Source organism: Mesoplodon bidens (genome assembly GCF_964165515.1).
Source record: "Mesoplodon bidens genome assembly, chromosome: 6".
NCBI lineage: Eukaryota > Metazoa > Chordata > Mammalia > Artiodactyla > Ziphiidae > Mesoplodon > Mesoplodon bidens.
The window spans coordinates 37499895-37517198 of NC_138162.1; the positions used below are offsets into that span (position 1 = coordinate 37499895).

Consider the following 17304-nt stretch of genomic DNA (forward strand, 5'->3'; position numbering starts at 1 on the left):
AAGTGGTTTTCTTACTGCCGCATAGCTGGTAGGAGAGCTGGAATGTGAGGTCAGGCTGCCTCTCTGGAGCCCTTCTCGGAGGGCAGAGTTACTCTTGGCTGCTCTGGACTCCAGCACAGCAGTTTTTCCTTATTCACGTATTTATCTCGTCACATCACGTTGCTGTTTGTCCTGGGTCTGTGCCACACCCCATACTCCACCCCAAAACTTGATTCCTCAAATAAATCCCTTATCAGCTTGCTTTCCCGTGCATCTGGAATAGTACCTGGTACTCAGTGGGAACTCGATAAATGTTTTTTTTGGATGAATACATGGATGAGTAGCTTTTTCTTTCCATATCCTCTAATTTGTGGTTTGAGGGAGGATAGTACCCTGGTAATTAGGCTACTTAAAACTCCCGTGTGTTGGAAAACATCTCTCTTTTGGTCTATAGAAGAAATAGAAAGTGATCATTATTTTGTCCCATTCCCTCTGCCATCTCACACAGATTCCTTGGAGAAAGATGCTGAAAACATATTTAATTATATATATTGTAGGAATGTAATCTTTTAGCGAAATTTTGTCAAACAATCTATACCTAGGAGTGGCTTTGAGGAAAGCTGACTCTCCTTTAATCTATCAGCCTCCACCCACCCCACGGCAACAACCTTAACTGAAAAATAATAGTCATCTTCACTTTGGACAGTTGACGTTTCTCCCTGTCGTATGTAAAGTGTAAATGAAAGCATCTTGAGAAATCCTTGCTGTTTATTGATCTCTCGTGTATTGGCTTCAAGACAAGCCTCCCTGCCTCCCCATGTGGGAGCTGCCTCCTTTCTGACTTTGTTTTATCCTCATGGTTTATAGGAAAATAAGGTTGTAGTTTTTTCCCTCCTTCATTCCTTGACTTCCTTTATCTGTTTCTGCCCCCTTGCCATTTGTACCCTGCTTCAACTGACCCTTATTCACAGGGCTCGTTTCTGCCTCTGAGCTCAGAATGCCCATATGAGAGGGCCACACTGACCAGTATGAAGTGTAGGGCCCTTTTCTTGCATGTCCTTCCTTCCTGCCTTTTCCCCACTTTTCTTGTCTGGTTACTTAGTTGTGAAACTCTTTTGAGCTGTTTTGGTTTAGAATGTCCTATTCCCGCTTTTTCTTTCACTCCTTATTGTTTAGACTATGATCAGACTCTTGGTTGTTGAGTTCCTTCTTCTTTCCCAATAAATCTATTCACCGTGGAAATAAAAAGAAATCCCCTATGTCCAGTCTGAGTCATGTCAGTAGGAATGTGGGAATTAGAGCTGGAGCAGCCAGGTAGCCAGGTGAATCTCAAGCCTGGAAATCCATCTGCACTTTTTGGGGGAGGCGGGCATGCTTCAGCCTTCTAAAAAGGATGCTATGGGGGGACCCGTGTCTCAGGCTTTGAAGAGTTTCACAGAAAAACATCTCTTTTAGCTCCTGAATCAACACAACAGTGTTTAATGCCACAAGACCAGTATTGAGAGAATCCTTTTAGGTGAAAACTTGTTTCAAGCTAGTGTGACCTATTTGAGTATAGTCACATATTTCCTTCTAATTTAACAAGTTCTCATCTCAGGTTAGTTTCAGGTTTGGGTTGAGGGTTTAAGGACTTCCCTACCCCTAATGGTAGGGTCTGAGCGTCACAAATCATTAAACGTGAGAGTACTCTGCTGAGGGGCAGTTTGAACTTGGAGAGCTCGTGGAAGTTCAAATATACTTCTACTTCCTTTTTTGAGAGAGACAGTTTAGAATCAGGAGTGCTTAACTTTTTTCCCCCATAGGTATTTTTGGGACTCTAAAAATGATAGGTTCTCCCCAAAGGAAAATTCAAATTCACAAGTGCACGTGCAAAATCTTGCACATAATTTTTGGCATGAGGTGTCTTTAGATTCTAGAGAAAGAGTCCCTATTATAGAGAAATGGTGAGCTTCAGGTAGTTTTTGAGTCAAGGACACTTTTAGTCTTGCTCAGTGCTCAAGGCTTTTTAAACCACAGCTGAGTGGTGTGGCTGTAAGTGTGGACTTAACAGTAACCACTTCACGTGAATTGGTAGTGGAGTCCTGCCCCGGTCTGTTCCTCACTTGAATGGTTTTTGCCCTTGAAAAGGTTTGGTCTGAGGTGATGATTAATCAACAAGTATTTGATCACCTAGTAGATGTTCAGCTCTGTACAGTATATTGTTTCATCCTGGTCCCTGTTTTGAAAATGCTCTTTCCTTTAACTTCCCATAGGCATCGGACTTGTTTCATCAGACACTGAGGGCATTCCACGTATGCAGGGCTGTGTCAGATGGGAGCACAAAAACATGTCAATTAGGACCAGCTTTGAAAGATGAACAGATGGTTCAGTTAAGGAGTGTTGTATGAAGGGTGGGAAAGAACTAACATATATTAAGGGATTAAGTAGCACAGTATTTGTGTTTTCTTTAATCCTTACACCCTCCATATCATAGATGGAGAAACTGGGTCTCAGAGAGATTGAGTACCTTACTCCAGGCCTCTGAGGAGCAAAGCCAGAATTCAAGCCCAGTCATGTGGACTCTAAGCCCAGATCTATCTATCTATCTTCTTTCCTCCCTCCCTCCCTCCCTTCCTTCCATGCCTCTTCTGTTAAAGACCAGAGGTGGATGGAGTGGGTTAGTGTTGGGAGAGCGTAGAAATGAGACCCTTAGACTGAGTATCCCCAGTAGGTTAACTTCATGGCCTTTATGAAACATTATTTCTCCTCTGTTAATTACCACCCATCATGTAACTGTTTCTCACTTGGTCTTTAGAGCTGTTTATCTGCTTGTGTGCATCACTCTCCTTCTTCTGTGGAGCATCCAGTTTGTGTGGTACCACAGCCCTAGGTGAGTGACCAAAGACCTGGTGGTCACGTTACCACCTGAGTGGCCTCATGCATGCTACTTCCAAGTCTTTTCTTATAAGTGACATAGACAACTTGGATGATCTGAGGGGTTCTCCGCCCCAGGCCCTTGCGTGATTTTGGTGCAGAAATGTCAGAGGGGAGTGCCTTTATCACTTAGCTTTCAGTTGGCAGAATTCATCAAGGTGGGAAGGAAAGAGAGCAGGTGTTTAGTTAGAGTCACGTTCTCTTTGTTGTGTACTTTCGGGGGAGGTTTAATTCATGTCTTTAGGAAGCTGTCTGCTTGGGCGTTTGAGTCCTCCGGATCATGCACGTGCTTGACCGGCAACAGAGGCAGAACCTTTGTGTGGTGGGTCCTAGTTATCATTCAGTTAGGGACAAGCTTTTGGAAATACCTCTCCTCCTTCAGAGGTCGTGATTTCTCAGCACGGAATGTCCATGCCAAACTCTCCCACCATCTTGTTTTTCCATTTGGCGAATTTTCTTGTTCTTCTCCAGTTGCCCCAGTATCCTTTGTGCCCCTCCTTCCTTTTGCATGAACCTCCGTTATAACCCATATTGCGTTGCATCATAAGTAGAGGTTTTTGTGTACACATGCCCAGCCAGACTGAGTCATTGAAACACAGCCTGGCAGCTCTGTGTCAGCACTTTGTCCAGTGTGTGTTAGGTGTTTCACTCTGTGGTTGAAACAGTGTATCCTCTTTAGAAGGAATGAAAAGAGATCATGTTTAAATTCATCTGAGAGTGGGATAAAAATCTTTGCTCCCAACCATCACAAGAATATCTGGAGAGCTGATTGCTAGTCTGGAGATCCTTAGAAAAAGCTAGTAATAGACATTGGAAACTGAGCCAAGGAATGTGGACCTGGGCTTTTGCATTTTGACTTCGTTCGTGATCTTGTTGGAGGTCGTCTTTTGCATCAGGCCAATGGGTGGATTTTACTTGAAGGGAGAGTTTCTAATAGAAAAGCTGGGGAAACATTTTCAGTTTTGAAATGACTTTATTAACCTACAAATAATTAAAGGTGATCTCTTAACCTATGTCTAAAGAAGAAGAGTCTTTCCCTCGTATGTGATGATCCAGAATCCAAAGTGGGAAAATGTAAGACTGTTCAGAGAAGATGCTAACCTAGAAACCACAGACTGCTGGGCCTTGGGAACTTGGAGAAACTTGTGCAAGCAACCTTGGAGGTTTTGGAGAATATTGGAGATGGGATTCTGGGGCAGGGGTGGGAAAGAAGGAAGACTGAACTTCTACTGATAATCAAGTAGGGTCCTAGGACTTAAGTCATATGGTTAAGATGCATTTTGAATAATTCCACAGTTACTAAAAAAAAAAAAAGATAAATCCCTACATCTTAAAATTCCATATTGTTTACACACTATCTCTTACCTAGATTTTTTAAATTACATAGACATTTTAATAATTATATGTATTAGTCTTGCTGTGGTTAATAAACCACAAATTCCAAAAATACAGAGGTTTGCAGCAAACATTAATTTCTAGATCGAGTTATGTGTCGGTGGCTGGGAGTCCATTGCTATGGCTCTTTTCCACAAGTCTTCCCTTCTGAAGGCACAGCCCCTGTTTGGGGCGTGCTAGTTTCAGGGCAGAGGAGAGAGCACATGAGAGCTGATGGAAACATGCAGTGGCTCTTAAAGTGTCTGCTCCAATCTGGTGTAGGTCACATTTGCTCATGTGCCATTGGCCAGAGCCCGTTACGTAGCCAAGCCAACAGTCACTGGACTCGAGTGGAGATGTGCCCTTCGGTCGGCAGTCACTTGGCAATAGTGAGTGTGTATAATCCTCTTAAAGGTACAGAGTTAATAATTGCAAACGATACTACAATCTACCTTGTGGTTTGTGTCTTCTCCTTTTGTCACTGAATGTTATTTAGTAAATACCTGACATCAGTTTAGATTTATCACTTTAAAAAGTTTTAAATACATTTTCTCCCTATTATGTGTATTATAGTTTTAGATTAATTTTCGAAGAAACCAACCTTTTGCAAAAGGAAGTGATGTGGTAGATCACTGCGTGTTTCTTCTTGAATGATTGCAGTGCGTGGAGCTCTGTTGTACACCGTTGTGCTAACTCAAGGCTCCAGAACAATTTGAATAATGGGGTGATTAGGTATCAGAGTCTTGTTTCTGAATTTTGTAGACATGCCTCCAGTGTTTTATATTGTTTCCTGCTTAAGAAATATATTATTGAGATCTAATTCACATACCCTAAAAGTCACCATTTCAAACTAACTACAGTTGAGTGGTTTTTAGTATACTCACAACATTGTGCAAACATCATTACTATCTAATTCCAGAATATTTTGTTACCCAAAAAAGAAACCTCGTATTTATTAAGTGTTCACTCCTATTTTCCCCTTCCCTTCAGCCCCTGGCAACCAAAAGTCTTCTTTCTATCTTTGTGGATTTGCCTGTCTGGACTCTTCATATAAATGGAATTATATATGTGGCCTTTCATGTCTGGCTTCTTTCACTTAGAGCAGTGTTTTCAAGGTTCATTGCTGATGTTTTCCGATATATACTCTTTAACATATTTGGGAACTTTCCTTTTATTTCTTAATTTTACTTAGAGATTTTAATAGAATGGCTGATATTTACCAGTGTATGATACCAATAAGCATTTTGGTAGTTGTGGGCATGATTATATTGGACAGTGATCTTATTATCAGTTAATGTAATAAATAGCATTAATAAATTTCTTAATGTTAAATCACTTTTGATTTCTTGGATTATGTTTGACTCAATCCTGGTATATTATTTTTCTTTCTTTCTTTTTAAAAAAATTCTTCTAATATACCATTTGCTGTTACTTTACTGATGAAGTTTACACTTACATCTAATTTCCTTTTTTGTCATACTATTTTGATACCAGATATAGGTAACCCTTATAAACTGATTTGAAAGTTTTTTCATTTTTAAACGTGTTATAGAGTGTTTGAATAAAACAGGACTTGCTCCTTGAGGTTCATTAGAGCTCAGCTGTAAAACCATTGGGGCTTAGCTCCCCTTTCAGTAAAAGTTCTCTGACATCAGTTCTGAGGTTATTTATTTGTTTAGGTTTTCTACATCAATTTAATTTCTCTTTGGCTGTACATTTTCCTGCAATGTATGGCCAAAGAGACTTCCAGGTTTATTAGCATAGCTATTCATAGCACATCCTTGTAATTTATAATCATACACAGAGGTAAGATTTAAATCATTATTGCCTGCTCATTTTTCCCCTCCTTCTTTCTATATTTAATTCTGTATTTATATTAATATAATTCTATATTTAATTCTTTTAGAAGAATTAAATTTTGGTTTTATTTATAACTTTTACACTTTCTTTTCTGTTTTCGATTTATGCTTTAATTTTTTAATTCCCTCTTCCACTTTCTTTTTGTTTTAGATATTTATTTATTTATTTGGCTGCACCGAGTCTTAGTTGCGGCAGCCAGGCTCCTTTAGTTTCAGATCAAGCGCCCCTTAGCAGTGGCACGTGAACTCTTAGTTGTGGCATGCACGTGGGATCTAGTTCCTTGACCAGGGATCGAACCCGGGCCCCCTGCATTGGGAGCGCGGAGTCTTAACCACTGCGCCATCAGAGAAGTCCTCCTCTTCCACTTTCTTTCTTTCTTTCTTTCTTTCTTTTTTTTATTGGGGTATAGTTGTTTTACAATGTTGTGTTAGTTTCTACTGTACAGTGAAGTAAAAGTACAGTTCTCTTCCACTTTGACTTTATTTTTTTAAATGGGAGCACAAGGTATATGTGGACTAAAGTGTAGTGTTTTATGGGATAAATCTTTTCAAATGTATATATTTATCTGCTCTTAAGGACCGTGCTGCTTTTCCTCATGTATTGGTTTTCTTGGGTCTGAATGAAGAGTTAATATAGGCTGGTATATTTTTCGGTTTTCTTGTGTCTGATGAGGTAATACAGGCCTGCTATTTGCCTCTCACCAGAAGAAGTGAATTATTGGATCCCCTGTTTCTTTTTTCTTTTTCTCTCTTTCTTTTTCTTTTTCTTTTTTTTTTTTTGCCTCACTGCACGGCTTGTGGGATCTTAGTTCCCCGACCAGGGATTGAGCCTAGGGCCCTGGCAGTGAGAGCACCTAGTTCTAACCACTGTACTGCCAGGGAATTCCCTGGATCCCCCTGTTTCTACTTGATGTTAGAATTGTCTTCTTGGATCTTAGGTTGAGTGGAATAATAGTTGACAAATCAGTTGACTGGTCTCTCCTTGGGAAAAGGAATCAGAAGGAAGAAAACCAGGGTCAGGGACAGTCGGTCAGGAAGACTTGGCCTAGTTCCTCTCTGTGTCTGGATCCAGTATAGCCTGGCTTCCGTCTTGTTTTAGGTGCTCTCCCCATCTCGGTAGAGGCCAGCCTTTTCAGAATTTGCGGTTTTGCCTGCTTTGTGCTTGGTGGACCTACCCAGGGCAGCTTACTTCATGAAGGTGCAAGCAGGCGCCTTCACGTTCCCCTGACCTTTCTCTTGCATCTCTACCCCTCCTGGCTAGACGAAGCCCTGGGGGCAAGGCACCCTCTGCTGGTGGGCCTCACGTGGTATATCTGCCTGTGCTGGCACCCCCTTGCTCACAGCAGCCAGACACTCTGGGGGGCCTCCTTTGCCCCACTGTGGGCCCTTCCATACCCTCATCCCTCCAGACAATTGCAAATTCGAATTAGAGTGTGTGTGAGGGTTCAGGACATTTTCTACTTCTTAGGTAACCTTGATAACCCTAAGTAACCTCAGTGACATGGGTTAAAGATACCTCTTAGTTCTTTTCTCAGTTGAGTCCCAATTATCTCCAGTAGGAAATCTTCAAAACTTTTGGCATTTGGATGATGCCCTTTCCTAGTTTCTAATCTGGTACTCATTCCAGTCACTGTCTGCCCCCCCACCCCACCCCCGCACTGCTCTTTCTCTCCCATTCTTCAGGTGGTTGTTATCTGGAAGGGGGAAAGAGGGAGAAAGCAAAGACCTGAGCTTATTAATTCGCTGCATTTATCTAGAAGTCTAGATTTATAATTTTTCAATGAGTGTGTAACATTGTTATTAATGTAAACACGATCATTTCCTGGTTAGTGAGCCTTTAGAGCTTTTCCAGGGTTCACTCTGTGTTCTTTGATCTGTTATGAACATCTTTGAACAGAACAATTTTGAGGTTTTCCCTTTGAAGTTATTGCCCATAGTTGGCCTAAATTTAACTTTACAGCAAAGTCAGCAGGCAGGAGTGTTCTGTTCAGTTTGTGCAGGGCACGTTCATTCTTCAGGCATCTCCTGTGTGCCTGGCAGGAGGGAGGTCAATTAAGACAAGTCAGGTACAGTCTGTGCGTTCAGAGAGCTCTCATTCTCCTGTGGCGGTCAGGATGCCCTGAGAGGCTTTGGCAAGCTCTTCTGAAACGAGATCATCATGTCGCCCACACTCCTCTGATAGTATCAAAAAGAGAAATTAGAGTGTTTTAGCGTGACTTGTTTTTATTAAGTCCATATTGGCCCTTAAGGTAAGGTATACCACTTTCTTTCATAAACCCTATGTTTAATGTAATATAGAATTTTGCTGGTGACTAACGTTATTTTAATAATCTCTCTTGCGGCTGGCTGACCACAATGGTGGATCTTATAACTGAAATTCTTTGAACGAGGGCAGTTTCCAAAGTGGCCTGGTTATGTATTCCTCTTCCTAAGTAAAAAGGGGTGGTGGGGAGAAGAAATTCTCTTATAACTGAAACCGTGTAGCAAGAATTGATATTTTGGAGCATTGAGGAGTTTTCATGTATTTATCAACTATGTAGTTGTAACTCTCACAAAGGCAACTGTAGATATATATCTATTGCTACAGGGAAGTCATTAAGGAAGATGTGGTTAAGGCACCAACTGTGACTCTAGGTGCAATTTTAATTTTCAGCAGCACTTATGGTCTACTGTGAACCCAGCCCCATAGTCTAAAGGGGATGCAGGAATACTTGCAGACAAGTTGACTTTTTTTTTTTTTTTGAGTGTTTTAATAGTGATATAGCGCCTACCGTGTTCCAGGCACTGTTCCAATTGCTCCATATGCTAACTAGCTCAATCCCATTATACCCATTTTATAAATGACGAAGCTGGCGCAATAGAGGGATTAAGGAATTTACTGAAGTCATGCTGCTAGTAAAGAGTAGAACCGGGATTCAAAACTCGGCAGTCCGTCCAGGTTAGCCTCAGTTTTGTTGTCATTCAACAGACGTTTATTGAATACCTTATATTGGCAAGAGATTGAGTTGGGTCACTTCTAAAATTCATTCATTCATCAAATACTTACTGAGTACCTACTATGTTCCAGAAGACACAGTCTCTGCTTCTGTGGAATTTACAGACTGGTGGGAAGTCAGACAGACAGATAATCAATTAATATATAACACATTTTTAGACAGTGGTAAGTCCTATGATGAAAATAAAGCCAGGGAAGGGACTGGAAAATGATGGAGGGTGCAGGGATATTTTTAAATTTTTGTGGGCTGAGAATGCCTCTCTGAGTAGGTGTCATTTGAGCAGAAACCTGTTTGAGGAGAAGAGCCAGGCCAGTGGCAATCGGAGGGGAGAGCAGTGTTCCAGGCAGAGTGAGCAGCAAGTATGAAGGCCCTGAGGTCCAGATAAGCCAAGGCCAGGTGTATAGAGCAGGATGAGCTGGAGGGCAGAGGGGAGAATGTCTGGGATGAGGTCAGAGACTGTGGTAAGATCATGTTGGCCCTTGTGGGTTATGGGAGGGAGTCTGGATTTTATTTTGAATGTGTTTGGATGGATGTCTTTCAGAGTTCTGAGCAGGGGGGGAACATGTTTTGATTGACCTTTTCCAGGGAGCATTCTGGCTGCAGTAAGGAGGACTGACTGTAGGGCAGCAACAATGAAACAGGAGGCTTTTGTGTTGAGCCAAGGGATTCCCTCACTTCTCGCATTCTGTAATTCGAGTTAGTTGTAAAGGTGCTGCCCTCCCACAATACGTGCTCTAGAACTCAGGTCTCAGTGAAGCAAACCCGCTACCGGAGGACTCTGAGGGTAGAGGAGCCTGGGTCACTGAGTCCACCTAAGCCCCTGCCCTTTCCTCCTAAGATTTTTGTCTTTTCCCTCCACATTTGTTTCTCATGGGGACCATATCTTGAGGGGAGTTATCTGGGGGATAACTTGTATTAAGACCCTAAGGGAAAATGTAAGCATTCCTCAACTGGCTTTAAAAACAGAAGCTTCATGTTTACCCAGAAGGATTTATGGCCAGAGAGTGGAGATAAGGGACTGTGTTGGGTTGGGGAAAGCCGCACAAAGGGGATCCAGCTTGATAACACCCTTGAACTAGGAACCAGATACCTGAGCTCAACTCAGTAGAGTGATAACTGGCTTCCATACATTTGGATGCAGAAGTTCTTCACCTTTTTTAGTCGGCTTCCTCATCAGTAGAGATAGTATCTGTCTGCTAACCTCACGAGGTTGAGGTTGACGTAGAGGGCAGCGAAATAAGAATGTGGAAGCCCTGCGCACAGACGTGCCATGGAAGTCAGAGATGGTAGCATCCCTTTATAGGAAAGTCCAGGCATCCGTAGCTCATTTGCTATTCATATATGCTCAAATAATGTTACAGGAAGCACCCTGTAGTAAGGGTGTGGGTATCTTCCCTGGTTGTGTAGTCCTAAAGGAAAGAATCTGCTGTGTGACAAGGTCTGAGTGACTCTCTCCTCCCCAACCACTGTTAACTGATTTGAGAATTAGTTCAGTTCCCACTGTCTGGCCAAGATCTTTTAGACCTTTATGTGGGCCGTTCCTGGAGGGTTATTGGCTGAGGTCCCCAGAGCAAAGGTTAGGGGAGTTGAGGTTAGGGGAGTTGGCCTGGAGTCACTGGGAGACGGGCAAACAGATGGATGGATAATTACACACACACACACACACACACACAAAGGTGAACAAGGCACAGTTACAGTTGTTGGATGCACAGTGCTTATGGATAAGTTATATATGTAAATAAATGATTAAAGCTGTGAAAATTGCTTCAGTGGAAGTATCTTCAAGGTATTGAGAAAGGAGTGACTAATTTTGTCAGGGGCTGGATCCAGGAAGGATTCTAAGAGGAGGGGGCATTTGAGAAGATTTCTGTGAGATCCTTGGAGCCCTCTACATAAAATAGAGGGGTGTGTGTGTGTGTGTGTCTGTGTGTGCTATGTAAGCAACGATGAGAAATATGAAACAGCATAGTGGGTTCCAGGATCAGTTCAGGCTAGATTGTGGAAAATTGCTGTCTGAGCTGATGTTGGCTTATCTGACTAAAGGTTCTGAATTCATTCTTTCTTTTGTGCAATGTTTAGCCATAGGTGATGGAGCCTTTCTGAGGCCCAGTGAGCTAGTGTCGTTAAAATGTAAGGGTGGGCCCCTCAATGCCTAGCATGGTGCCTTGCCTGAGGTCAGTGTTTAAATATTTACTGAAACGATGAAGACGTGATGGTTGTCTCAGAGCTCCAGAGGAGATGTCCCCCTGCTGATCCTTAGACCCTGGGATTTGGACACTGCATGCCCTCAGTGACATCAGTGTGCTGAAGAAGCAGGTTGTGGGATACTGCTGTAGCTAGGTTCTGTGGTCCACACGGAGAGCAGCTGCTGAGGGGCTTGCCTTCCCAGCTGACAAGACCCTGGGCTGAGAAGTGGAGGGGTGGGGTCCATTCCCATGAGTACCTTCTGTGAAATGGTACCCTTTCAGTAATTACAAAAGTATTTTTGACATTGCATAAATAAGGATGTGATTAAATTATCTGTGGTCAGGGAGACAAAGGAGGGTACCTTTTTTGTTTAGTTTCCATCACCCACTGAGTTGGGTGACATTGCCCTTGACCCCAGACCATGCTTCCCTCTGCCTTGTTCCATACTCTCTTTCCAGCTGTGCCATCTTCATCTGGAGCTTATGGACATGACTGCTAGATTGACTTCTCATTTCCTGTATGTTCTCTTCTCTGGGGGCTAAGTCATATCCAGCCTGCACACAAGAAGAGATCATTCTGGGGAAAGACCCACGCCCAGCCTGTGATCTGATTACCCACAGGTCAGGAATGCAGAAAACATTCCTGACCAAGGCTGTTTGCTTAGTATCATGTCACTTTCTTGCCATATTCCTTAGTCTTTGCCTTCTAATGGTTCCAAGGTGACACTCAGAGGCTTTCACATCTACTGCTAGACAGGGGTTCTCTTATCAAAGCTTAAAGCCAGAAAAGGTAACTGGAAGACTGCATCTTTTTTGGATATTGTAGGGACATAATTGATTCAAGTGGTTTCCTACTGAGGCTTAAGAAGAAAGAAGTCCGTAAATTTTTAATCTTTCCTTCCCTTTCTTTTCTGGTACTTGCTCCCCCCGCCCCTTTTAAACTTTTTTATTGCGGAAAATTTTAAACACGTACAGAAGAGGTGAGAATTTATAGTGAACCTGCAAGTACCAGCTTCAACAGTGATCAACTTTGGGGCATCTTGTGTCATCTATATCCCAACTACCCGACCTTAGTTATTTTGAAGCAAATACCACACATCCTATCATTTCATCTATGAATACTTTAGTTATGTGTTACTAAAAGATGAAGACTTTGTAAAATCATAATACTTCCATTATCACACCTAATAATTCCTTCATGTCATCAAATAATTGATCAATATTCAAAATTTCCTGAATGTCTCAAAATCTTTTAACCCTGTGTTTTAATCAGGACCCACTGCAGTTGTTGATAGGTCTCTTAAGTTTCATTACATCTATAGGTGCTCTTTCCAACTCTGTCTTTCTTTTTTCCTTACTATTTATTTATTTATTGAAGAAACTGGGTCTTCGGTTCTCTTTAGCTTCACATTGTGTAGATGCCGCTGATTGCGTCCTCGCAGTATTTGTTTAACATGTTCCTCACTCTTCTGTATCGCCTATAAATTGGTGTTGTGTCTAGAACTTTGTTCAGGACTCATATCCAGTTTTTTGGCAAGCATACTTCCTAGGTGGTGGTGTGAACTTATTCCAGGAGGCACGTAATGTTTAGCTGTCTCTTTGTGATGGTTGATTAGGTTTTTAAATGTGTTGGATATTTAAGAGGGTTCTGGCCCCTTAATGTTTACCTGGGCCCAAGTGGCGGTCTTGAGAAAGTGGGAAAAAGAGACAATGTGGTGTGCTCAGGAGTTCTTTCTCTGTCGAAGTCTGATGATGGTGGTGGCTGTCATGTTCTCTGTCCCTGAACTGTTGGTTCCTGCAGCGCTTGCTGACACATGAATCAACAGGATTTGGTGCAGAGCATTGCCCGTCGTGTTTCTCTTGGTTGTAAAAGACTCGTTTACTTAAGAAATGGTGGGTAAGGAGAGGATCAGATTCTTTGAAAGTTATTTTTGTATTTAGAGGTGTTTCTTGGTTTGGCTAAACCAGCCGCTGTTGCTGGTGTTCTCCAGGTGTGTGTTTTTAGCTACTTTGTAAGATGATTCTTTTCTTCTTTCAGGATCTCATTTTGCCCAACGGCGGTACTCCAGCAGGCCCTGCAAGTCCAGCTTCTTCATCTTCCCTTCTCAACAGACTACAACTTGATGATGACATTGATGGTGAGACCAGAGACCTCTTTGTCACGGTTGATGATCCCAAGAAGCATGTCTGTACGATGGAGACCTACATCACTTACAGGATCACCACCAAAGTAGGTCTTTTTATTATCTTCCACCTGTCTGGAGTGTCTTGGAGAATTGAAGTCCTACCGCCATGATTCCTGCCTTTCCTTTTTCCCTTCCTTTGTGCAACTCTGTTCACCTTTATGACAATTGTGAGTATAGCTTTTTGGGAGAGTGGATATATTCAGATTTAAAAGGATTATGCATAAGTTTTTTTTCTTTTAACCTTAAAATTAAGGAGAAATTGTGACTACAGTCTTTCAAATGAAACTTTTAAACCCCGTACTTTCACTTATTTTCTATCATGATATTGTTTAACATGTTAATATCTCATTACTCCTGAAATTTATTAATCATTGTATCATCCATTGTATCAACCTGAAGCTCTGTGATGAGAACATGATTATAATCTGGTGTAATTAGTCCTTTTTTAACATCTTTATTGGAGTATAATTGCTTTACAGTGGTGTGTTAGTTTTTTATAACAAAGTGAATCAGATATCCATATACATATATCCCCATATCTCCTCGCTCTTGCATCTCCCTCCCACCCTCCCCTCCCACTCCTCTAGGTGGTCCCAAAGCACCGAGCTGACCTCCCTGTGCTATACGACTGCTTCCAACTATCTATTTTACATTTGATAGTGTGTATATATGTCCATGCCACTCTCTCACTTCGTCCCAGCTTATGCATCCCCCTCCCCATGTCCTCAAGTCCATTCTCTACGTCTGCGTCTTTATTCCAGTCCTGCCCCTAGGTTCTGCAGAACCTTTTTTTTTTTTCAGATTCCATATATATGTGTTAGCATACAGTATTTTTTTCTTTCTGACTTACTTCACTCTGTATGATACACTCTAGGTTCATTCACCTCACTACAGATAACTCAATTTCCTTTCTTTTTATGGCCGAGTAATATTCCATTGTATATATGTGCCACATCATTTTTATCCATTCATCTGGCCATGGACACTTAGGTTGCTTCCCTGTCCTGGCTATTGTAAGTAGAGCTGTAGTGAACTTTGTGGTACATGACTCTTTTTGAATTATGGTTTTCTCAGGGTATATGCCCAGTAGTGGGATTGCTGGGTTGTATGGTGGTTCTATTTTTAGTTTTTTAAGGAACCTCCGTGCTGTTCTCCATAGTGGCTGTATCAATTTACATTCCCACCAACAGTGCAAGAGGGTTCACTTTTCTACACACCCCCTCCAGCATTTACTGTTTGTAGATTTTTCCATGATGTCCATTCTGACTGGTGTGAGGTGATACCTCATTGTAGTTTTGATTTGCGTTTCTCTAATGATTAGTGATGTTGAGCATCCTTTCGTGTGTTTGTTGGCAATCTGTATATCTTCTTTGGAGAAATGTCTGTTTAGGTCTTCTGCCCATTTTTGGACTGAGTTGTTTGTTTTTTTGCTATTGAGCTGCTTGTAAATTTTGGAGATTAATCCTTTGTCAGTTGCTTCATTTGCAAATATTTTCTCCCATTCTGAGGGTTGTCTTTTCATCTTGTTTATGGTTTCCTTTGCTGTGCAAAAGCTTTGAAGTTTCATTAGGTCCCATTTGTTTATTTTTGTTTTTATTTCCATTTCTCTAGGAGGTGGGTCAAAAAGGATCTTGCTGTGATTTATGTCATGGAGTGTTCTGCCTACGTTTTCCTCTAAGAGTTTGATATTGTCTAGCCTTACATTTAGGTCTTTAATCCATTTTGAGCTTATTTTTGTGTATGGTGTTAGGGAGTGTTCTAATTTCATTCTTTTGCATGTAGCTGTCCAGTTTTCCCAGCACCACTTACTGAAGAGGCTGTATTTTCTCCATTGTATATTCTTGCCTCCTTTATCAGAAATAAGGTGACCATATGTGTTTGGGTTTATCTCTGGGCTTTCTATCCTGTTCTGTTGATCTATATATTTCTGTTTTTGTGCCAGTACCATAGTGTCTTGATTACTGTAGCTTTGTAGTATGGTCTGAAGTCTGGGAGCCTGATTCCTCCAGCTCCATTTTTCTTTCTCAAGGTTGCTTTGGCTATTCAGGTCTTTTGTGTTTCCATACAAATTGTGAAATTTTTTGCTCTAGTTCTGTGAAAAATGCCATTGGTAGCTTGATAGGGGTTGCATTGAATCTGTAGATTGCTTTGGGTCATATAGTCATTTTCACAATGTTGATTCTTCCAATCCAAGAACATGGTATCTCTCTCCATCTGTTTGTATCATCTTTAATTTCTTTCATCAGTGTCTTATAGTTTTCTGCATACAGGTAGTTAGTCTTAATGTCAGGGAGAGGAGGAGTAAGAGAAGAGTGGGAACTAATATTTATTAGTTTTCTGCCGTGTACCACTATATTACTGCCTTGTCTTTTCCACACCTGGTTCACATTTGAAAATTTGTATGTGTGCACAGGCATATGTGCTCACACAGTCTGCCCCTGTCTCTTTTGCCACTGGGTAGTATTTCTCAACATTGCTAGGTGCTTAGATGTGTATTATATCCTCAGAGGTCCTAGGATGATATACATACTCCCATGAATCATTTCCAGTTACTTATTTTTTTCTCCCTAGGGTCAACTTATTTTGTACCCTGTAGTCAGTGAAATGCAAAACACGTTTTTCTTGAATTTGTGCTCTAAACAGCTGAATGTCAAGGTGACCGCCTGGCACAGCAGTGCTCACCTGTCTTGATGCTTCCCCAGCCCTGCTTGTCCTCCACCCTGCAGTTTCTCTCGCTGTCAGCGGATTCTCAGGCTGATGCCGGTGCTGCAGCTCGCCACTCTCTCCTCTGCTGTCTCTCTGTCCTTCCTTCCCCTTTCTCCATTGTGCTCTTATTTCTATCTCTTTTCCTCTAAGTCAGATAATGTCTTAGGATAATTTTTCCAAGTTCCAATCCCACATTTTCACTTGGCTCCGAGGACAACGCCTTAAGGGTGAACTTGTTGCAGGATTCAGTTTTACTTCTTACTGTGAATTCCACTTCTGATCTCAAACCAGAGTCCTTTTCTTTTCCTGTTTCAAATAGTGACACCAGGTTTAATACGTTGGTGATGCATCTGGAACCTTTTTTCTGAGTGTTGTACTAAAGGCCGAGTAGGGATGCATGGGGATGAGAGAGAGGACAGATGGGAACACAGGGTCCCAAACTCCTGATCTTGTCCCAGCACCCCACTCCTGCTGAGCTTCTCAAGCAAAGTTAATGGTCAGAGGGTGAGGTTGTACAAATACTTACTTTATGACTTTGAGCTTTGACTCCCAGGCCTGATTCAGATTCCTGATGACAAAAGCTGGACAAAGTACAGAGCTGATTTTGCCTGAGCTAAAATGAGCCTAGGGCTGAGAGCCAACGCGGGGAACGTGTTCCCCACCGAGGTCTAAGTCGCGGCTGTCTTCTCTCTCCAGTGGTGGAGAGAGGCCTTCTCAGGGCTGGCAGATCCTGGCAGTTTTCTCTGTAGGCGTCTAGAAAGTAACATCATCATAATAGCTAATTATTGAGCCTTTACCATATGCTGTACTTTTTTTTTTTTTGCAGTAGAAACCCTTTAAATTTTATTTTATGTAAGTAAATATGTGCTCATTGTAGAGAAATTAGAAAACTCAAGTAAGCTAAAACAATAAAATAAAAGAACACTTACAAGCTCACCAGCCAGAAATAATCATTTATAATTCTCTGAACTATTTGTCTCTCTCCATTCACAAAAGTGAGTATTTTACTTGCGGCCAATTCACTTAATACAAAGCAAATGTCTTTCTCTGCTAGTAAATGCCAGTGAGCACACTGTTACGCCATCGTTTCCAGGACTGCAGCAGT

At 41.7% G+C, this 17304-nt stretch overlaps 1 protein-coding gene across 2 annotated transcripts in view; it reads left to right on the forward strand.

Annotated features, from left to right (window-relative positions):
- SNX30 (sorting nexin family member 30) overlaps positions 1-17304 on the forward strand; it is a 110448-nt gene that overhangs the window by 34121 nt on the left and 59023 nt on the right. For both annotated transcript variants that reach the window (XM_081237176.1, XM_081237177.1), the window contains exon 2: positions 13346-13537. In XM_081237176.1, coding sequence (XP_081093302.1) covers positions 13346-13537 — 192 coding nt within the window. The remainder of the gene's footprint in view (positions 1-13345; positions 13538-17304) is intronic.